Source organism: Dendrobates tinctorius, unplaced genomic scaffold (genome assembly GCF_039654945.1).
Source record: "Dendrobates tinctorius isolate UK_male_01 unplaced genomic scaffold, ASM3965494v1 ptg000211l, whole genome shotgun sequence".
Lineage (NCBI taxonomy): Eukaryota > Metazoa > Chordata > Amphibia > Anura > Dendrobatidae > Dendrobates > Dendrobates tinctorius.
This window is the reverse complement of record NW_027361878.1, coordinates 15799342-15820291: the sequence shown is the minus strand read 5'-3', so window position 1 is coordinate 15820291 and position 20950 is coordinate 15799342. Positions and strand designations below refer to the sequence as shown.

Sequence of the window (20950 nt, the reverse complement as noted above, 5' to 3'; positions counted from 1 at the left end):
CTTGCCCCCCCATGGTGTCGGACCCCTTTAATAACCCCTTACCCCCCATGGTGTCGGACCTCTTTAATAACCCCTTACCCCCCCATGGTGTCGGACCCCTTTAATAACCCCTTGCCCCCCATGGTGACGGATCCCTTTAATAACCCCTTGCCCCCATGGTGACGGATCCCTTTAATAACCCCTTGCCCCCCATGGTGACGGAACCCTTTAATAACCCCTTGCCCCCCATGGTGACGGATCCCTTTAATAACCCCTTGCCCCCCCCATGGTGACGGATCCCTTTAATAACCCCTTGCCCCCCATGGTGACGGATCCCTTTAATAACCCCCTTGCCCCATGCTCAGTAAACCTTCTCGAAAATGAAAAAATAAATTCTGATGACAATTGATAATGGGCACAATGTGTAACCATAGTGATGTCACACAGAGAAGACCCCATATTACTGCCTGCGTCATCCTCACAGAGCCCTAGAAGAACCTCACTGTCCACAAATCTCCGGACATATGGCTCTGTCGCTCGCTGACAGCGAAACATCTGCTTTAGTCACGTGAGGGGTCACGCCTGCGCGCTCAGTCACGTGGCCACCAGCGACTTCCTCTTCCGGGGTCACGGGAAGTTATCCTTCTTGCGCCCTGATTGGTAGACGCTGGGGTCGTCACCACGGCAACGCTGTCACTAATGGCGTCGCCAGAAGGCCACATCGCGTTACCAGGCCGCAGTTCTCCCGCCGTGTGCGCACTCTGCCTGTCCGCACCCGGGAAGTACACGTGTCCCCGGTGTAATGCGCCGTACTGCAGCCTGGCTTGTTACAAGGGAGGCCGGCACTCCGCCTGCTCCGAGCTCTTCTATAAGGAGTCCGTGCTGCGGGCTCTGCGGGAGGAGGAGGCCGGGGCTGGCGGGCGGAGGCGGGTAGAGGAGATGCTGCTGAAGCTGAGGGAGCGCGGGGAGGAGCAGGATGGCGGCGAAGGTGAGGAGGACAGCGGCCTGTGGGGCAGCCTCTCCCGCCAGGAGAAGGAGCATTTTGTCGCCTTGTTACAGAGCGGACACATTGGGGTCCTGGTCCCTGAGTGGAGGCCATGGTGGGACAACCAGCCCCTCCCATCTCAGGGAGACAAGATCCTGGAGCTCCCAGAGACTGGACCTGTGCACTGCCAAGGAGCCCCGCTGCCAACCCACGGGCAAGAGGGTGGCACCAAAGTGTTGTGTAGTCCGACCAGCAGCGATTCACCACTGGCTAACTGTCCAGGAACAAGCAAAGATGCCTCCTCAGTCCCTGATCAGGTCCCAAACCCTCCTGAGGCTGCAGATGCCCAGAAGATGGCATCTTGGGACCCTAGTAAGAAGACTGCCGAACATGGGCACCGTGAGACCATCCCACAGGACGGGCATAAGAAAGATAGAGGAGACCCCGGTCTAGATGACAGGTCTATAACATCCGGGGTCCCGCCTCTCCTAGATCATATCCCACCCCTCCGCTCGCTTACTCGTAGCCCCTCCCCGCTGGTCCGCTTCACTTTGGTCAATGTCATTTACGGCTATTCCTTCTCCCTCTTACGACATAACGGAGACCTGAGCGATGACGAGATGATGTCAGGCTTTATAGGGACCCTGCTGTCCGTCTCCGGCGCTCTCAGCACGACCGCAGTGTACAACTCTGCCGCCCATGCTTTGAAGAGCGGCGTCCGAGCCGCCTCTGATCCTATGTTGGGCGGGGATGAAGGTGCAGCAGTTTTGGCCATGGAGGCTACCGCTAAAATCCTTCTTGGTGATGGCGGTAGAAGGTATTCCCTGGCTGCTCTCTCCCACTTGTGCCATTTACTGGGAAGAATCTGTAAAGTGATGGGAGAAAAGGACGCAAAGCAGAGAGCCTTTATAGCCAAGAAAAAATGCTTGTTTCTGGCGGCGTGGGTGAACGAGAACGGAGACTGTTTGGCAATATTGTCTGCCGATGTCATGATGGAGTTGGAACAGCATCTTAAAGACTTGAAGGAAATGGCGGAGATATCAACAGGACTTCAGAGGGTCTGGGGCGGAAAAAGACCACCTGCCAAGAAGAAGCTCATCCAGGAGGTTAACTGAAAGATTAAGCAGGCACGCTATAGGTCCTGGTGGCAGGGACCTACTTCTCCTGACGCTGCTGTGCTCATGTGTATTAGGTCCACGGCGGCACAGTGATTTCTTATCGGTTGATGGGATCAGTTTTATAATGATGGCACTTATGAGTTTTATCAGATTTCGAAATTCTCCTCCGAACTCCCAGTGTCCGGCTTTAAACACTGCCGCCATCATTCTGTAGATCGGGCACCTGAATACTGAATATTCGGACCTGTATTGTATGTGATTGCAGATGAGCGAACAGACAGGGAATAGTGTAAGGGATTTGGAATAGTCGTTTCACATGATTGTATTTGTATAAATTACATAAAAGACCTGTTTTTCTATAAAAAGGACACTCGTTACAGAAATAGTGCATGCCATGTCATTTAGAAGGTGGATGCGTGTATTTCCGCGACTCACATAGCATCGTTAATGCCATAGTGCTGCACATTTTTTTTCTCCTATTTTGCCAAGAAGAAGCAGCGCTCTCGTGCATGCACTGTGTCTGGTATTGCAGTTAGCTCCTCTAAGGCTCAGTTCACACCCGCTGAGCATGCTCCATTTAGAATCGTCCACAAAAGTACCAGATATAAAAGTGCAGGATCCTACTCTATTTTGTCCTTTAAAAAGTCAAACACCAGAGTCCATTTAATACATATGTTATTTTTGTAATCTTCCATTATAAAGGTGGTCTGAAATTAAACTTAATTTTCATCCTAATCCCCTATTTAACTCCTTAGTGACAGAGCCATTTTGCAGCTTAATGACCAGGCCAATTTTTACAATTCTGACCACTGTCACTTTATGAGGTTATAACTCTGGAACGCTTTAACGGATCCCGCTGATTCTGAGTGTTTTTTTTGTGACATATTGTACTTCATGTTAGTGGTAAAATTTCTTCGATATGACGTGTGTTTATTTATGAAAAAAAATTGAAATATGGCGAAAATTTAGCAATTTTCAAACTTTAAATTTTTATGCCCTTAAATCAGAGAGATATGTCACACAAATTTCTTAATAAATAACATTTCCCACATGTCTACTTTACAAGCACAATTTTGGAAACAAAATTTTTTTTTTTTGTTAGGAAGTTATAAGGGTTAAAAGTTGACCAGCGATTTCTCATTTTTACAACAAAATTTACAAAACCATTTTTTTAGGGACCACCTCACATTTGAAGTCACTTTGAGGGGTCTATATGGCAGAAAATACCCAAACGTGACACCATTCTAAAAACTGCACCCCCTCAAGGTGCTCAAAACCACATTCAAGAAGTTTATTAACCCTTTACGTGCTTCACAGGAACTAAAGCAATGTGGAAGGAAAAAATTAACATTTAACTTTTTTTGCAAAAAATTTACTTCAGAACTAATTTTTATTTTCACAAGTGGTAAAAGAGAAAATAAACAAAATTTGTTGTGCAATTTCTACTGAATATGCCGATACCCCATATGTGGGGGTAAACCACTTTTTCAGCACATGGCAGAGCTCGCAAGGTAAGGAACGCCGTTTGACTTTTTCAACGCAAAATTGGCTGGAATTGAGATCGGATGTCATGTTGCGTTCGGAGAGCCCTTAATGTGCCTAAACAGTGGAAACCCCCAACAAGTGACTCCATTTTGGAAACTAGACCCCTTAAGGAACTTATCTAGATGTGTGGTGAGCACTTTGAGCCTCCAAGTGCTTCACAGAAATTTATAATGTAGAGCCGTGAAAATAAAAAATCATTTTTTTTCCACAAAAATTATCTTTTTGCCCCCTAATTTTTATTTTTACAAGGGTAACAGGAGAAATCATACCCCCACAGTTGTGCGATTTGTCCTGAGTACGCTGATACCCCATATGTGGGGGTAAACCACTGTTTGGGCGCATGGCAGAGCTCAGAAGGGAAGGAGCACCGTTTGACTTTTTCAATGCAGAATTGGCTGGAATTGAGATTGGACGCCATGTTGCGTTTGGAGAGCTCCTGTGTGCCTAAACAGTGAAAAAACCCCACAAGTGACACCATTTTGGAAACTAGATCCCTTATGGAACTTATCTAGATATGTGATGAGTACTTTGAAGCCCCAAGTGCTTCACAGAAGTTTATAACGCAGAGCAGTGAAAATAAAAAATCACCTTTTTTTTTCCCTCAAAAATAATTTTTTAGCCCACTATGTTTTATTTTCTCAAGGGTAACAGGTGAAATTGGACCACAAAAGTTGTGCAATTTGTCCTGAGTACGCTGATACCCCATATGTGGGGGGGAACCACTATTTGGGTGCATGGGAGAGCTCGGAAGGGAAGGAGTGCCATTTTGGAATGCATACTTTGATGGAATGGTCTGCGGGTGTCATGTTGCATTTGCAGAGCCCCGGATGTGCCTAAACAGTATAAACCCCTCACAAGTGAACCCATTTAGGAAACTAGACCGCCGAAGGAGCTTATTTAGATGTGTGGTGAGCACTTTGAACCCCCAAGTGCTTCGCAGAAGTTTATAACGCAGAGCCGTGAAAATAAAAAAAAAATTTTCCACAAAAGATTTTTTAGCCCCCAATTTTTTTATTTTCCCAAGGGTAACAGGAGAAATTAGACCCCCAAAGTTGGTAAATAGTGGAAACCCCTCAATTCTTGCTCCAACCCTAACACACCCCGAACCCTAATTCTAACCCTAGCCCTAATTCCAACCCTAACCCTAATGGAAAAATAAAAAAAAATATATATTTTTTCATTATGTTTGCCTAACTAAGGGGGTGATAACCGGGGGGGTTATTTACGTTTTTTCTTTTTTTCTTTTGATCACTTTGATAGTTTCACAATGATCAAAATGAATGAATGGAATCTGCTAGCCGGAGCCTGCAGATTCGCGGCGGGCGCACTGTGCATGCGCCCGCCATTTTCTTCCGGATCCAAGATGGCGGCGCCCACTGGAGGACGCAGGACCACCGGGGGGGATCGGGGACCCTATTTCTCCTCTGATGTGCGATCACATCAGTGGAAAGAGAAATTAAATGCAAAATTGCGGCTTTTTTTGCAATCGCCGTTATAGGGTTAATAACGGCGATCGCAAAAGTGGGGTCAGTAAAAACCGACCCCATTCATGTTCTCTGGGGTCTCGGCTACCCCCGGCAGCTGAGACCCCGGAGAAAATCCGACGCTGGGGGGCGCTATTTACTATGTATTAACGGCGCTGTGTTTAAAGTACCCTTAACTACCGCCGTTAAAGGCATATCGGCAGTCGTTAAGGGGTTAATGCCATAATCTAAACCGTTTCCAAATATACGGTACCTACTTCCTGCTGTTCCCTAACTACACTAACTGCTTTTCTATTTGTTTAACAACTTCCTTTGAAGTGACTCTTCTTTTCAGAATCCTATTCCATCAGAGGGCAGCGCTGGTCTCTACCCGCCAGGTAGTCTTAAAACACACACTGACAGTGCGCTCTGCTGCTGACCCGTTAATGCAGATCTGAGCCAAAGAGAGAGCGCACTGTAATTGTGCACATCGCACAGGGACTAGCCCAGCCTCCAAAACGAGCATCACTGATGACGCTTTATTTCACAGCAAAACATTTCCGGGACATAGTTCACCGGCGAATGTGCACTAATGCTTTTCCCGCAGTTGGGCAAAGCATACTGCGCGTGTGCTAGTCAAGATTGCAACGTGCACACGAGTAATATGGAGGACAACTACGGAAATTCCCAGAAATATTGCGGACAGCGGCCAAAGAGGGGTGGAGGAAAGGACCGAAATCTTTTACATAAACCGCCAAAATGAAGTGACAGATTCCCTTTAACCTTTGAAAAGGTTAAACAGCTGTTACTGCGCATGTGCCAGGGGCGCCATCTTACTGGAGAAAAAAAATCCTCCAAGCTGGCGCTGCCTGCACAGTGGCAGCTATCGGATGACACAGCTATATACACCGATTGCTGCTACTGCGCGGCAGGCACCATTTTCACTTTTTTTTTTCTAGCTGAATAACATCAAGAGCATATTATTGGGACAGTAAACGTGATTATGCTTTTTTTTCTGTACAGATATTCATTATGCAAACTAGAGGGCCGTTCAGTGAGGAATCAGTGACTTGTCAGCAGTCTGTATTATGAATATCTAATCAGAGCACCACATACCCCAGCCCCGCCTTAGGGCACGGGCATATCATTAACACAACACTAAAAAGTAAAGATTAAGAAACAACAACCCAGGTGTCATTGTAAAGCTAGTTTCACACTAGCTTTTATTTGACACGGCGCCGCTAAGCCCCGCCCCCTGCCGGCTCCCTGCCTGCCCCATCCGGTCATCGCCGCCTACTATCGCACATGGACGCTTGCGATCTGCGCACCCTATCTTTAGCATAGGGTGCGCAGATCGTGCGCTAGTAGGATTTTGGCGTGCGCTGCGCACTTTTGAAGGTGCGCCGAACGCAGCATGTTGCATTTCGGCGCACCTTCAAAAATGCGCAGCGCACGCCAAAATCCTACTAGCGCACGATCTGCGCACCCTATGCTAAAGATAGGGTGCGCAGATCGCAAGCGTCCATGTGCGATAGTAGGCGGCGATGACCGGATGGGGCGGGCACGGAGCCGGCAGGGGGCGGGGCTTAGCTGCGCCGAATAAACGCTAGTGTGAAACTAGCCTAATCAGTATAACAGCGCCGACCTGACTGTGTAGGTTACTGTGCACAATCCTGCTGACAGGTTCCCTTTAAAAAATATAATGCACTGCCAACACCTTTGTGGAGTAGAATGGACTGTATTTTTTATTGTTTAGAATTTTCTTTAAATACTGAATGTGAAAACAATGGGTGAGTTTACGAGCTTTTATATATTCTTTTCCAAACTATTAATATAACAAGATATTAACTCATTTAGTAGTTTTTAATGTGGCCACAATCTCTGCCCAACCACATGTCTAATATTCTGACCTCTGTATCATCGGCTCGGCTGCCTCCGTATATGTGTGACAATGACTTGATCGAATGCCAATTTAAGAAGCCAACAATGGCGGAAAGTGTTAGTATATTATGGCTGCAAAACTCAATCTTCTTGCAGTGACTGATCTGATGGAGGGGTCCTTAGTGATCCATGTCCGATCATGTCAAGCCGACTCAATACAAAATGAAGATTAGTGACCAATAGTGGTGCGCACCTCTACACTACGCCAGAAACCTCACTCCAAGCCGGTATTGTGAGATTTGTGGCATAGGTAATGCTATAGCTCGTCATCAAATAGATCACGTGCCCCCGTCCCACCTCTGACCTTTTCCGCAGAACTTGGGAGAAAGAGATGTGATGTGAAGACGCCAAAAGTCGCAAAATTTAGGCACAACTCCAGGTTGCACCTACATTTTTTGCAACTTTGTAAAGCATTTACGGCAGAATTCAGGCAAGAAAACTATCGCAAATTCAGTGCTTTAATTCTGAATATTTTTGCGTATGAAATCTGCAGCGTTCAGCCCTTACTAAACAGAAATCAATATATAGTATCTATTGAGAGGGGGGATGTACTGCAGGACGGGGCTGACTTCCAAGATGGACTGGTTTTTGTGAAGACTTGCCGAGCCCTCACAATATTCTTAGGAAGGAATGCATGGAGCATTGTGTCCTACAATACCAAGGTATTACTGACTGATGAATTCCCCACAGGATGCTACATAGTGATTACAGTTTTGACATGCGAATGACAGCAGCAGTTCTGATAATAATAAAAAAATGGACACTGTTTGTTAAAAAAACTTTGACTTTAATAATTTTTTTAATACAAATTGCTTACCAATAAAAGGTTTTATGGATTAGATCAACGATCAGATATCACCCAAGTTTTAGGCCTTAGTACAGATTTGTGTAGGAGCCAAATATTTAGTTCACATACTGGGGACAGATGAGAACAGGGCAGAGCAAGAAAGGTGGGGAAGATATTCCAAGTATGTCCTGATATTATTCTATTCTTGGTTCCACAAATACGGCTTCTGCTCAGACCTGTATTAAAAAGTTATTGCTATCGCTGACTTCCATGGCTGAGATGTGGATAACTGCTGAGCCCTGAAAACAGGAGCGCAGCTGCTTTACGCTGTCTGTGTAACTCCCATTTACTTCTATCGTAGATGTGCCAACAGTGTAGCACAGAAGCAGTTAGCCACCTCTCAGCCATGAAAGTCAGCAATAGGAATAACCCTTTAAAGGGAATCTGTCAGCAAGTTATTGCTATTCCATCTGAGACAAGCATGATGTAGGGGCAGAGACCCCAATTCCAGTGATGTGTCACTTACTGGGCTGCTTTCTGCGATTTTGATAATGTCTGTTGCAGATTCAGCACTTCTCTGAATGCTGACCCCTGCATAACCCTGCCCACAACACTGATTGGCAGCTTTTTCTGTACGCAGACAAACCTGCAAATCAGTGGTGGGTACGTGGTTTACATAGCTCATGAATATGGAGGACTACCTGGCAGCAGGTTTACTAGTCCTCTAGTAATAATCTCCTGCTGATGAAACCGATTTTATAAAATGTACAGCAAGCAGCTCAGTAAGTGACACATGGCTGGAATCCGGATCTCTGCCCCTACAGTATGCTGCTAATTAGGTGGCAAAAACCTTGTGAATGATTCCCTTTAAATTGGTTGTCCTGGCTCTGTGTACAACTAGGGATGGCGTGTAACATGCTGAATGATCCGTGTGGAAATGTTCACACTGTTAGGATTTTGCTTTTTATCACACTTCAGGCGAAAGTCAAGTGACCGCTCACATGTGAAATGCATACGTAATCCCATGCTGATTTTTTTTTGCTCCTCCTTCCATTTCTCTTAATTCTGACCATTGACAGAAGCTGAATAGTGAGCGGTCGGTATGTGATCGCAAGTCTGCAAATTGTCTATGAGCGATCCCGTATAGTGATGAGTGAGTATACTCGTTGCTCGGGTGATCTCTGAGTATTTTGGCGTGCTCGGAGATTTAGTTTGTGTCCACACAGCTGAATGATTTGCGGCTGCTAGACAGCCTGAATACATGTGGGGATTGCCTGTTTGTTGGGAATTCCACACACGTATTCAGGCTGCCTAGCAGTCGCAAATCACGCAGCTGCATGGACACAAACTAAATCTCCGAGCACGCCAAAATACTCGGAGATCACCAGAGCAACGAGTATACTCACTCATCACTAGTCCCGTAACGTTTGCCAGAAGTGTGAACACATTGTCAGGATTCAGCATGATACACACTCTCAATAGGTTTATTCATGGCCATTACTGCCACATTTCCCGGACCGAACAGAGAGTACAGAGACTGGTGGAAGACATCAGCAGTGCTAAATCGGCAAGGTGCGTGCTTTATAGCACTCTTTAATAAAAAAAAATAATTGGATGGACAATGACCCCCGACACTGATATTCTGTTAAAGTAGTCCAACAGCGTATTTGTGCCAACAGTCTGCTTTCCAGCCTGTTCCCGGCTGCCGTTGATTTTAAAAATATAAACTAAGGTTTACTCACCCTCCCCGGGTCTAAAAGTGACTCTCTTCTGATGCTCCAGATGTCTGTGATTGTCTGCATTGCTGGCAGCATTACAGTGAACGTGTGCTCCTGTTGTCAATTCGACTCACTAAGTTCCCTTATTAGCTACAGTTCTCAACGTGACGTCAGCACTGCAGACAATCACAGACACCAGGAGCAGTGGTGGAGATTGAGTTGGACCTGGGGAAAGTGAGTAGTGCACATTGTTTTTTTTTTTGTTTTTTAATTCAGCCGTGAAACAGGACGTCTCCGAAACCAGAAAACCTGTCTAATTATTTTTTTCCCATATTTAGTTTTCCATCGTAAATCTTGCCCCACATACTGTACAGGTCAGCGAGCAGCGGCCCCGGCTTTTTTCTCTTGCCTTTGTCATACTGGAGCTGAAATGCTACTTGATGGATGGAGGAATTAGTAGATGTACGGAAATATCCTGTAAGGAACCCGTCTGCAGTATTCCTGCCAAGCCAGTCCGTACTTCTTCAAACACTGGTGCTCATCTCTTGCCTCTCGATGAATCAGGAGAACCGTGAAATAAATGACGTAGAAGTAGGGTAAAATGTGGCCAAGACCTGTGGGAGAGAACGACCTAGATTGGTGCTGCTCCAGCCTATGGTGAACGCTGGTCACGCGCATACAACCGCCAGGAAGGTGCGCTTGTGGTAGTCGGAAGGTGATCATAAATCACGTGTACAGAATAGGCTCCACTGCTGGAACCCCCCACCCCTGATTACTAATACTAGAGCCCCCCCCGAGAATATTTGTGCATATTATGTGAAATTCTCCTTTCCTTACCACATGGTAGTGACCAAGCCAGAGCCATAATTAAGTCTCCAAGGTAATTTGGGTGACGAACAAGACCCCACCATCCAGACACAAGAAGACGCTTTCCTGTTGCTGTTGGGATTGTCTCCAGCCCTACGATTGATGGAAGATGTTTAGTAAAGAGCAATGCAAGACACTTATCCCAAGAAAGTAAGTGATTGACGGGGATCCGACTGTTGAGACCCCCTGCGTATCCCTGGAATCAAAGAGTAGCATCGCTGGTTAAGCAGCAAGTAAGCTGAAAAGACCTTAGTCCTCTGAAGGACCACCATCTGTCCATGTTATGGCATTTCTTTCAAAGTTATTGTCGATGCGAGTTTTACACCAGCGAACTGGGCGTCTGGTCTCCAAGGGCACGTTGGACAATGTTTGGCTGCAGCGCTCTCATGGTCAATCATGATGGTCTGCAGTTCTCGCACCTTAGACAGGGACGTTTGAGAACGGCATCTCATTAGTGGATGCCGACTGGCTGCAGCGGTCACATCAGATCAGCTTGGAATTATTTTGGACTAAGGGGCAAGACTATGCATGCTCATGCGGAGGTTTTTGATGCCTTCAAAAACCACAAAGTTTTTTAAGTAGAAACGCTCCTATCGGAGGGGGTTATGGATTGGTTTTTCTTTTACGGAAGTGGCTTTGAAGAATTTTGGATGTTTTTGTTTTCTTCCTTGAAGTATTTTTTTTTCAGCTCTTTGATTAGACAGTGCCTAGTTTGGCAAGGATTCCTTCAGTATCCACATCAAAGAAGTGTCATTAACTTTCTCCTGCCCACCAGGTGTTTTTCAAAATAACTTCCCAAATGAACAGAAAAGTCTATTTCCTAATAAAAACCATTATTGAAGCACTTCTGGGAGGATGAGCTCAAAAAAAACAAACCTACTTGAAAACGTCAGTGTGAACATCGCCTTACAGCATATTCTCTTACCAGCCACACTTGGGTCGGATGGATTTCTTCGGAAAGCATTTTTTTGCGAGTTGGACCCTCGGAAAATGATGTAACCGACAGCTGCCAAAATAGAAGAAATTTCATATCAGTTATAAAATGTAGAAACAGATTTTTTTTGTTTTATAAAGTGTTTACAAAACAAAATGTAACACCGTGAAATGTGAAATTTTAGACCCAAGTGTAATACTTGCTCCTGTAAGTTCACCTTTGAACATCGTGACACCGCTTATCCGGTTATCTATAACGGCGGCATTACTTATCTTGTGCTGATATCAGGACTTACACCCTGTATTATAGTCCGGACTTAGTGCTTCTGATAGAACATTAATGGTCAATGTCTGATGTAAGGACGATTCCTCCCAAAAACTATATATATATATATATTGCTATCTCCAAAAAGGGAAAGAGCACAAAAATATAAAAAAGAGTGAACTTTAATGCCCAATGGCGTGGCGACGTTTCAGATATAAAATCCTTTCTCAATATATATATTTTATTTATTTTTTATTATATTTATTTTTTTTATTATATTTGTGGCGTGCTACAATAATATGTTCAAATCCTAGCGGCTGCATGTCTCGCGCCTGTTTGACAGCCACAACACATGCAGGGATTGCCTGTTTGATCCCTAAAGATCTTAGGCCATTCCTTCCATTGGATTGGAACGGATGAGAGCCTCATTTTTGGGTTAAATATTACAGATCTCTAAACTTCACCGCAGCCACTGATTCCAGTGACTGCAGACAAACACCATATCTAGCCACAATTTCCAACATGCAGCCATCAGCGTAACTGTTCTCTCTCTTGTGCTGACATATCGGGTCCATTGGATATTGCCATCGTACAATTAAGAATGAACAAAAGTGATCCTACCATTGAGAAGGACAATGCCAGCGGCAGCCACAGAGCTCAGATCCTGAGGGTGACGGACTAAGAAGTACGCCTGCAGTGAGTATGTGAAGGGGACCCAGCACAAGTCCCCAAATGCCAGCATGAAACCAAACCCGTCATGTACAATGTCCATGGTTGTGAGGATCGCCTCCTGTTGGCAAAAAAAGTGGACAAAATGTCATTCGGGTTCTCATCAGGAACAGTCTGCGCTCTTCTATATGATCGGGATAGACATTTGTGCTTACCTCGTGCCATAGGGCATCCATGACATACAGCGTCTGGAAGCCAAAGACCAAAATAACGGAGAGGGAAGCGGAACCGCGGAGCTCAATGTCCTTCATCAGGAAACACAGGTTTAACACACACTGGAAGGGAATGAGTAATGTCAGAGGGGTGAAGGAAGGAGCTATTGGAAGATGCCCTAGGATCTTGGGGAAAAGTGAAAAAAATGGTAGCCCAGGGACAAGATGACTTGTCCCACTATACTGGACATCACACATGTAGGCTCCAGGAGGGCTGAGGCCCCACAGCAAGGAGGAGCTGGTTTGGTCGCCCAAATTACTTACTTTATTACTTTAATGAATGAGCACTAGTGATGAGCGAGTATACTCATTACTCGGGTTTCCCCGAGCACGCTCAGGTGGTCTCCGAGTATTTTGGCATGCTCGGAGATTTAGTTTTCGTCGCCACAGCTGCATGATTTGTGTCTGCTAGACAGCCTCAATATATGTGAGGAATGCCTGATAGGGAATCCCCTCATGTATTCAGGCTGTCTAGCAGCCACAAATCATGCAGCTGTGGCGACGGAAACTAAATCTCCGAGCACGCCAAAATACTCAGATATCACCCGAGCAACGAGTATACCCGCTCATCACTAATGAGCACAAATGTTAGAACACAAGAAGGGACGTCTTCTGCTGGACCCGCAATGCTCGGCTTTAACCCCCCCCCCAACCTTAAATACATAAACGATTTGTCCAAGACAATTTTTCTTTCTACAAGCCTAAAAACTAATAGGCAGGGATGTGCTACCTACCTGTTTGTTGTGTCCAGTGCAAATCTCTCCTGGCACAGAGAGATCACACACCGCTCCTGCCGGCGATTCTGCGGCTTTTGCTGACGTCACGTTGACAGAGCAGCGGCTTCACTTCCGCTCTGCTCTGTTGATGGGGCGTGACTGTTGACATCATTGTGGTTGACAGTCGGCTCCCTGCTGCCTACCTGCGGAGAGCCAGCTGACAATCACCATGACGGCAGTCACACCCTGTCTACAGAGCGGATCGGTAGAAGAAGAGATGCTCTGTTGAGCAGAGATTTGCCAAGTGAGAGGTCAATGACTGGCGCTGGATAGAACAGACAGGTAGTTAGCGATTACCTGCCTGGTTTTATTTTTAACTAGGCTTAAAAACTAAGTCATGGTTAAATACTTCAAAAACAGACATAACTTACCAGTGCCCTCAAAGCTGATTAAAAGTGTCCCCAGGACTTCATCCCCCATCTCCTGTTTTGGAGCCTACTCTGCTTTCCTTGCAATATTGGGGACTTGGACAGGGACTGGTTTGGACCATTAACTACTCAATCTTTGGTCCCTCACCTGTTGGGCTCTCAAATCCTGCAGTTACCCCAGATCAAATAATGTACCCCAATTAATCGGCATTTGTCCCCCATACACTTTTTTCGGGACTTTGTTGCTCTCTGGCTATGTGAAGTCCTCTCCATGCTTTCACTATACTTGGAAATGTGGTGGGTCCCAGCTGTTAACCTGTCATTGCCCATCTTATGGCCTTACCCCCTGATTGTTTCCATTTACAATATATCTTATCTATAGAACTGTTAGTTCTTAACATGTTTTCTAGAACAAAAAATTCTCACCCAGCCCATGAGTCCCGGCCGAAGTTCACAGAAATACTTCAGGTCGAAGGAGCCAATACGGGGGTTCAGTTCATGCCCGATGAAAAAGTCATAGAGGGGATTTCCTTTAATAAAAAAAAAAAATCAATATGAGAATTACAATAAGGCCGGGGTCAGACATGCGAGAAACTCAAACGATTCTCGCATGTCAACACCAGGCACTGCCGCAGGCACTCAGGACTGGAGCCTGCGGCTGCTGCCGAGTATTGATGTGGCGCCCCTGAGGCTCAGTCGCCACAGAGGTACTGCACCTTCTCCTAAGGTGTGATTCCCCACCATCCAGGTAAGGTGGGAACTCCTTTCCACACTCCAACACCTGCACCCCACACACACAGGGTAGTTCTGCACAACCACATTGCGGCTCCTTGCTGAGAGGGTAGCAGATCACCTTTGGTGGTTCCCTGCTTGGAACACTGAATGTGCTGGGAGGTGGGTGGAGTTTAGATACATAAAAGAGTGGGAAAGTGTAGGATGACAGGTCAGTCTGACAGAAGGTCAGTCGGGTAGGAAGTCACTCAGACATGAGTGAGGATCCCTGGAAGAAGGGATGGAGGAAGGAGTGCTACAGCTGCCTCAGTGATCTGAGCCAGCTGGCACGGGAAAGGAGAGAAAGGAGAAAGATGTAGAACTGTAACCTAAGCACCCATAAGAAAGAGAGTCAAGTACGGAACGAAGGAGTAGAGAACAGAGAGGAGAAGTGGGTTGGAAGAGGAACCCTGCCTATAGGTTCTCAGCGCAAGGCCGGGGCCCGGTCCCCGAGGTTGTATGGACACTTATGGTTCTGCAGCAGACACCGGTGGAGTAGTTGGCTGTAAATGCATTACTCCCATCTAAGACTTGGGGCACAACAGCAATCGGATAGAGAACCGGGACTCAGGAGAAGGGAGTCCCCGATGTAGGCTACAGCTGTCTGCCGTACAAGTAGAGTTCTTGGGAACATCTGTAAAGAGGAACTCCAGTGTACCACGGTTCTGGAGATCTTCACACTTTAGGGCGCAATAGAGGAGTCGTTCAGGAAAGGTACATGTTGGCGGAGTGTTGGAGAGGAGCTTTCCATCTTGCCTGGAGGTTGGCTGAGTCTCTGACCCGGATGACATGGCCCGGAGGCAGGCACCCTTGTGTACCGCAGACTGTGAGTAAAGCTTTGGAACTACAAGCCCCGGTGTCCTCCATTCTTGCTCCAACCCGCTCAGCACTGCTACATCTGGGTACCATCCTTTACACTGCCTGCGCCTCTCCTCAACCATTACAACTAGACGGCCCTGGGGCTACAGCTTCACCTGTGGGGAGCTACACCATCTATGCTGCAGCACATCACCAGCCCCAGAGGATCCGCATGCAGCGTCGGCATAACATCTCACTTGCCGAACACCACAGGTGGCGTCACAAACTATTCCATTCCAGTAACTACATTCCCCCATCACTTGGGCGCCCAGGGCCACAGTCCGGGTCACCGCTGCTGTGACACATCCCACTGACACCGGCCCGGTACTGAGTACACCACAGCCCTGGGAGGGCGACCCATTGATATGCGAGTTTCGTGTGAATTTCTCGCATGTCTGACCTTGGCTTAATTCAGGATGTTTAGTTCCTGCACAGGAAAATAAAGTCCCTGGGGTAAGAAGATTTAAAAAAAAAAGCATTTAAAGGGGCTGTGCTCAACTATAAAATTTGACGTTAACGGGTGGAGTAAGATATAATAAAAATGACGCTCACCTCCCAGACCAGAGCAATCAACATCCAGAGAGGGACTTCAAGTGACCGCTGCAGCCAATCAACAGCTGCAGATCGACTAATTGCCTGCAGCCTTCACATTCCATCCAAAAAGGAATAGAGATCGGCTTCAGCGCTCACATGATATGTGTTCTCCACGTCTTTTAGGGTTAATGCAATATTACCTGAATTGCCACCTGGTGCCAGTGCAGACTCCGGTGCTGCCAGCGACTTGATGTAAAGAAAGATACTGAGAGCCAAAGATATGATGGCTGAGGCGGCAGCAAACTGCAAGAAGTGGTCGTAAACGTAAGAGAGGGGTAACTGCAGCGTCACTGCCACACCGGCCAGCAGGGCGCTCACAAGGAAGGCAGAAAAAGCTGCAGATAGAAAAAGAGCAGACAAAATAAATTAGATATAAACATTGTCTCATCTTAAAACTTACCGTTATGTATAAATTGTGAACAAATATCTGGAAAAAAAAAACAGTTTCTGTAAAAGTTGATGCTGAGAACAACTCAAATTATTAAAGAGGAGTCGTCGCTCTCCGGACATCTCACCATAGGACGATACATGTATTCCCCTAACAAACATCTTTTCTCATAACTCTGACGTTCCTTTGTTATTCCTCCTGAATATTTAGAAATACATTGATAACTGGGCATCACCATTCCTTTGGTCCAAGACTGGTGTCCCATACACAGCCTGGCACTGCCACCACTAAATGGCCTATTATATTGTACGGACATAGCCCCAACTGGTGACACCTAACAGGTTATTCGGGCACAATGACAGAGGGAGAATGCAATTATGACAAAATAAGGTTTCAGGATTGCCATTTCAATGGAATAAAATTAATTACTAGTACACACATTAGGGGAGGTTGGAGGTCTTCTTTAAACTGATTATTACCATAGTTATCGACTATGGACACACTTTTTAGCAAGAAAAAAAATCTTGCTAAAAAGTGTGTGTATATATAATCCCAAGGCAGCTTCCTATGATCGAGGAGATGCTGCCTTCATGTTGTTCACGATCAATGAAAGAACTATGCAGCAGAGCAGATCTCCTCCTGCCGGATACTTATCTATCTAATTGGTGCAGGGCAGGACACAAAAGTACCAGGAGCTGCACATCACTGCTAGCTGCACAGATGCCGCAGGTCCCAACTAGCTGAAGGACCTTTCGATTCACTGAGGTAGCTGAACTAAATGTGTGCACATGCATGTGGCAGGGCAGAGCTGTCTGTGTGTTAGTGTTTGTAGCAGAGCTATGTCTGAGTGTTTGTAGCAGAGCTGTGTTTGAAGCAGAGCTGTGGGCGAGGAGAGCTGTGTGCCAGTGTTTGTAGCACAGCTGTGTGCCAGTGTTTGTACCACATTGGTGTGCCAGTTTTTGTAGCAGAGCTGTTCGCCAGTGTTTGTAGAACAGCTGGGTTTGTAGCAGAGCTCAGTTTGTAGCAGAGCTGTGCGCAATTGTTTGTAGCAGAGCTGTGCGCCAGTGTTTGTACCACAGCGGTGTGCCAGTTTTTGTAGCAGAGCTGTGCACCAGTGTTTGTACCACAGCGGTGTGCCAGTTTTTGTAGCAGAGCTGTTTGCCAGTGTTTGTAGCAGAGCTGTGCACAATTGTTTGTAGCAGAGCTGTGTTTGTAGGAGAGCTGTGTACCAGTGTTTGTAGCACAGCTGTGCGCCAGTGTTATGGAGCACAGCTGAGTTTGTAGCAGAGCTGTGCGTGAGCGTTTATAGCAGAGCTCTGTGCATTTATAGCAGAGCCGTGAGCTCGCATGTACAGTATAGCGGAGTGTGCATATATGGTGCATGCAGAAGTGTTGTGTCTATGTATGCGCTGCAGAGTCTACACATGTATTATACTCACAATGCAGAGAAACACTAATAATACAGCTATTACCGCCTATTCTTCCCCAGTGAATTTTTATAAGTTGTAATTAATAGGAAATCTGTTTTTCCAATTTTCTTTATCTAAGCCTGCGGTGCGTTTTATAGTTGGAAGAATACAGTGAGTATCTGTAATGTTATTGCTCCAGATCTCCTGTACGACGTGTCTGGAGATGCCGCCAGCTCTGATATTAGACAAGACCCCACCTCGTCTTTTAACTCACCATTTATTTTGTATTTCAGACGAGTATTGTTTCTCAGAGGGATTCCTTCAGCCGTCTGAAATAAAAAGGACTTCCATGTTATATATTACAGGACTAGAAATGATATGATAAATGTAACACATCGCTCGGTGCTGGATCGTCTGTATGAGCGCAATCACAGCGACTGGTCACAGTCATACATGATGCAGGCAGCCGGTGTCTGATCTCCTCTATCCAACAGAGGGTTATCCAAAATACTGACAAGGTGGAGCACGGATTTATGGCTACACTGACACATCAGGGAGTGCAGTCCTGTTCTGTATCTTATGGGGATACTATTCTATCACTACCCAGAAAAAGAAGGGGGACATACTGTTCCTATAGGTAACATATACAGCACCGCCTGCAGCATGATCCAGCCCAGCAGCAGCGTCAGGGCAAATGGGTTCCACAACGATGACAGCGGTGGAAGGGGCCCGGGCACCTGGAGCACACTGGCATCATCTGTGTTACATGTGAGAAGAAGGTAAAGGACCGTTCCAGGCAAGACAAACGGCAGCACTAAGGCCCCTACAAAGGAAAAAACATCTATACGTATGCTTGTAACGCGGTATAAGCCCCCCAGAATAAACCAGACACACTTACCGATGGATCCCCCAAACTCAAGTTCCTTTGTACGTGGAGTTTTTATCTTGTCCGCCATCCTTCTTCTTACGGGAAAGTTCTTATTCGCTACAATAAAAAAAAACTAAAAATAAGAATAAAAATTTATTTATTTATATTTTACAAAATGGTAGAAGAAGCACCATAGTTTAGTCCTGGGATTGGGATATAAGTAACCGGAGATGGTATCCGTATTGTTTTCATTTGCCATATCACATCACCATCAGAAGGGACTTTGATCCGCAGTATGGATTGTACAGGTACAAGGACGGATGACCTTCGTGCTCGTCAGGTATGTGCAGCGAGTGGGCTGAAGGCCATGGCTGTGTCGCTCACTTAACAGGGGGAGTAGATTCCCAAACCCAAGTTGTAACGTTCTGGATGGCCTCTGGATCCCAGGAACCTATGTCTTAAATTAAGCTGAACTGGCCATGTTTAGACCTACTTCCCAATAATCATCTATGGTACTGATGAAAAAATCTGAGTATAGCGCGCCACTCTTTCCAGCAGTCCCGTAGACAATGAATGGAAAGGAGGTGCAAACACGAACAGTTCCAGACTTTGCTCTGCATGGCCGGGGTCCCCAGATCCAGAGGCCCATTCCTGAAGGTAAAAAAATACATATTTACAGTACATAGTAGGCCCTCCATAAATCCTCCCCTGTGCCGCTCTAGTGGTAGTGCCAGCCTGGTACCTGACAGCTTCAGCCTCCTGGCCTCCAGTGATGACACGTGATGGCTGCAGCTTCTGATCCGCTGCTGGCGGCTGAGTACAAAGCAGCAATTTGGGTTTTACATCAATTGGAAGAAGCAGGGGTGGACATATCATTGGTGCTACCTGTGCAGCTGCACAGGGGTCTGGGAGGTCAGGGGGCCCATTTCAGCCCCCAAAACAGGTGGACTTGTACATTATGATGAGCTCTTGGGCTGCAGCGGGCCCATATTCTATTCTTGCACAGGGGCCCTTTTCTTTCTGTGTCAGTGGGGAGAATCCACAATAACCCTTACTGATCCCACAGTCGGGGGATGGACAGATCCCACTAAGGGCTGATTCCCTGTGGACACATTCTGCAGCAGATCATTGTTCTTTGATACGGGGGATTCCGCCACTGATTTTTGGATCTGAAAATCCTGTCTATTCTGCATGGTGAATGTGACATTCCCTACAGTGCAGGATTTAAGAAGAGAGGTTAACATGAGGAAGCGTCACTGCTGTGTACTCAGTAGTCTCCACCTAAAGTTGTTCCCAGGAGGCCTGCAGTACACTCCCCTGCACACAGCTCACTCACAGTCACCCACACAAGCACCTACCTGCAGCTCTAGCCCTGTGACTCCTAATGTCAGGTCACTGTCCCTTTAATTCCCATGGTCTCCTCATAGCTCCTCTTCCTATAGTGTCACTAGCAGTACAGACCAATAGGAAAGCAGGATTGACAAGACCATGCCTCTCCTCAACCAATCGGATGCAGCTAACACTCAAGCCACACTTGAGTTCTGAAAGGGATTGGCTGCAGAAGTTGCCATGGTAACTAGCCGCTCCTCCTATAGGCGGGGACAGTGTTACAACAAGATAACAATTTGAAAACCTTCTATTCTTAAAGGCACAGTAAACCTAAAACTGGCATCTTTCTCATGATTTTTATTTCTGATCTCTATGATCGGGGAGGGTCGGTCAGAATCAGGTCTTCTATATTTGTTGATCACAACTTATGATTCTTTGTGAAAGTACCTTGGAGATATGATGCCAGAGTGGTTAAATGATGGATCATATTGGTTCCCAATAAATGTGTGATGAGTTGTCAAAAGTGCAGAAAATCCAATGGAGACTTGAACAGATGTGAACAGAGACCAAAGGGCGCCCATACACTGTACATAACGGTCTTTCCTGACCGGACCCCTCACATTTACGCTTTGGTTCGGCCAAGTTCGTATGAGTTCTCAGCAGTAAGAGGGGAGTGATGGCCCTTTAGGTGGGCTGAATTAGGCCTCTTATCCCCTATAGACTACACCCCTTTTCACATGTAAATCGCCATGGAGAAAATGGTGCTATAATAATAAACAATGATAATTATAATACACAAGTCAGTTGGCGCACTCTTACTGGCCTGTGTACACAGGACGATGGGATCAGGTCAGTACCGTCCCCATACATTGCATGTTGTGGGCAGCACATCTGGTTACATCGGGTAATGTGCTGCTGACAATGAATTTTAGGCCGGTGTGAAAGATCCAACCACACAACAAGTGAGCGTTTGACTTGTTCATCGGGTGATCGCCGGCTGTTTACACCAGCTGATAATCGGGGGAGATCTATTCTCATAAACCGCTG

The 20950-nt window shown here is 46.2% G+C and overlaps 2 protein-coding genes across 3 annotated transcripts; one reads left to right on the top strand and one right to left on the bottom strand.

Moving 5' to 3' along the window:
* The first annotated feature begins 621 nt into the window (after window positions 1–621).
* Window positions 622–2465, top strand: ZNHIT2 (zinc finger HIT-type containing 2). Its single transcript, XM_073554493.1, has one exon. It carries the CDS (start codon window positions 679–681, stop codon window positions 2077–2079), a length of 1401 nt encoding a protein of 466 aa, XP_073410594.1. The 5' UTR covers window positions 622–678; the 3' UTR covers window positions 2080–2465.
* Window positions 2466–9755: 7290 nt separating this feature from the next.
* TM7SF2 (transmembrane 7 superfamily member 2) lies at window positions 9756–20028 on the bottom strand. Of its 2 annotated transcripts, none has more exons than XM_073554491.1 (11): window positions 19933–20028; window positions 18605–18691; window positions 18333–18547; window positions 17981–18035; window positions 16050–16244; window positions 14113–14216; window positions 12486–12605; window positions 12223–12391; window positions 11329–11409; window positions 10374–10496; window positions 9756–10150 (listed from the first exon to the last, which is right to left on the bottom strand). In XM_073554491.1, the coding sequence occupies exons 2-11, from the start codon at window positions 18660–18662 to the stop codon at window positions 9990–9992; spliced, it is 1281 nt and encodes a 426-aa protein (XP_073410592.1). In that variant the 5' UTR covers window positions 18663–18691; window positions 19933–20028; the 3' UTR covers window positions 9756–9989. The 2 variants fall into 2 exon arrangements, with proteins under 2 accessions (XP_073410592.1, XP_073410593.1); XM_073554492.1 differs by having other exon boundaries at window positions 18333–18529.
* Between the last annotated feature and the right edge of the window lie 922 nt (window positions 20029–20950).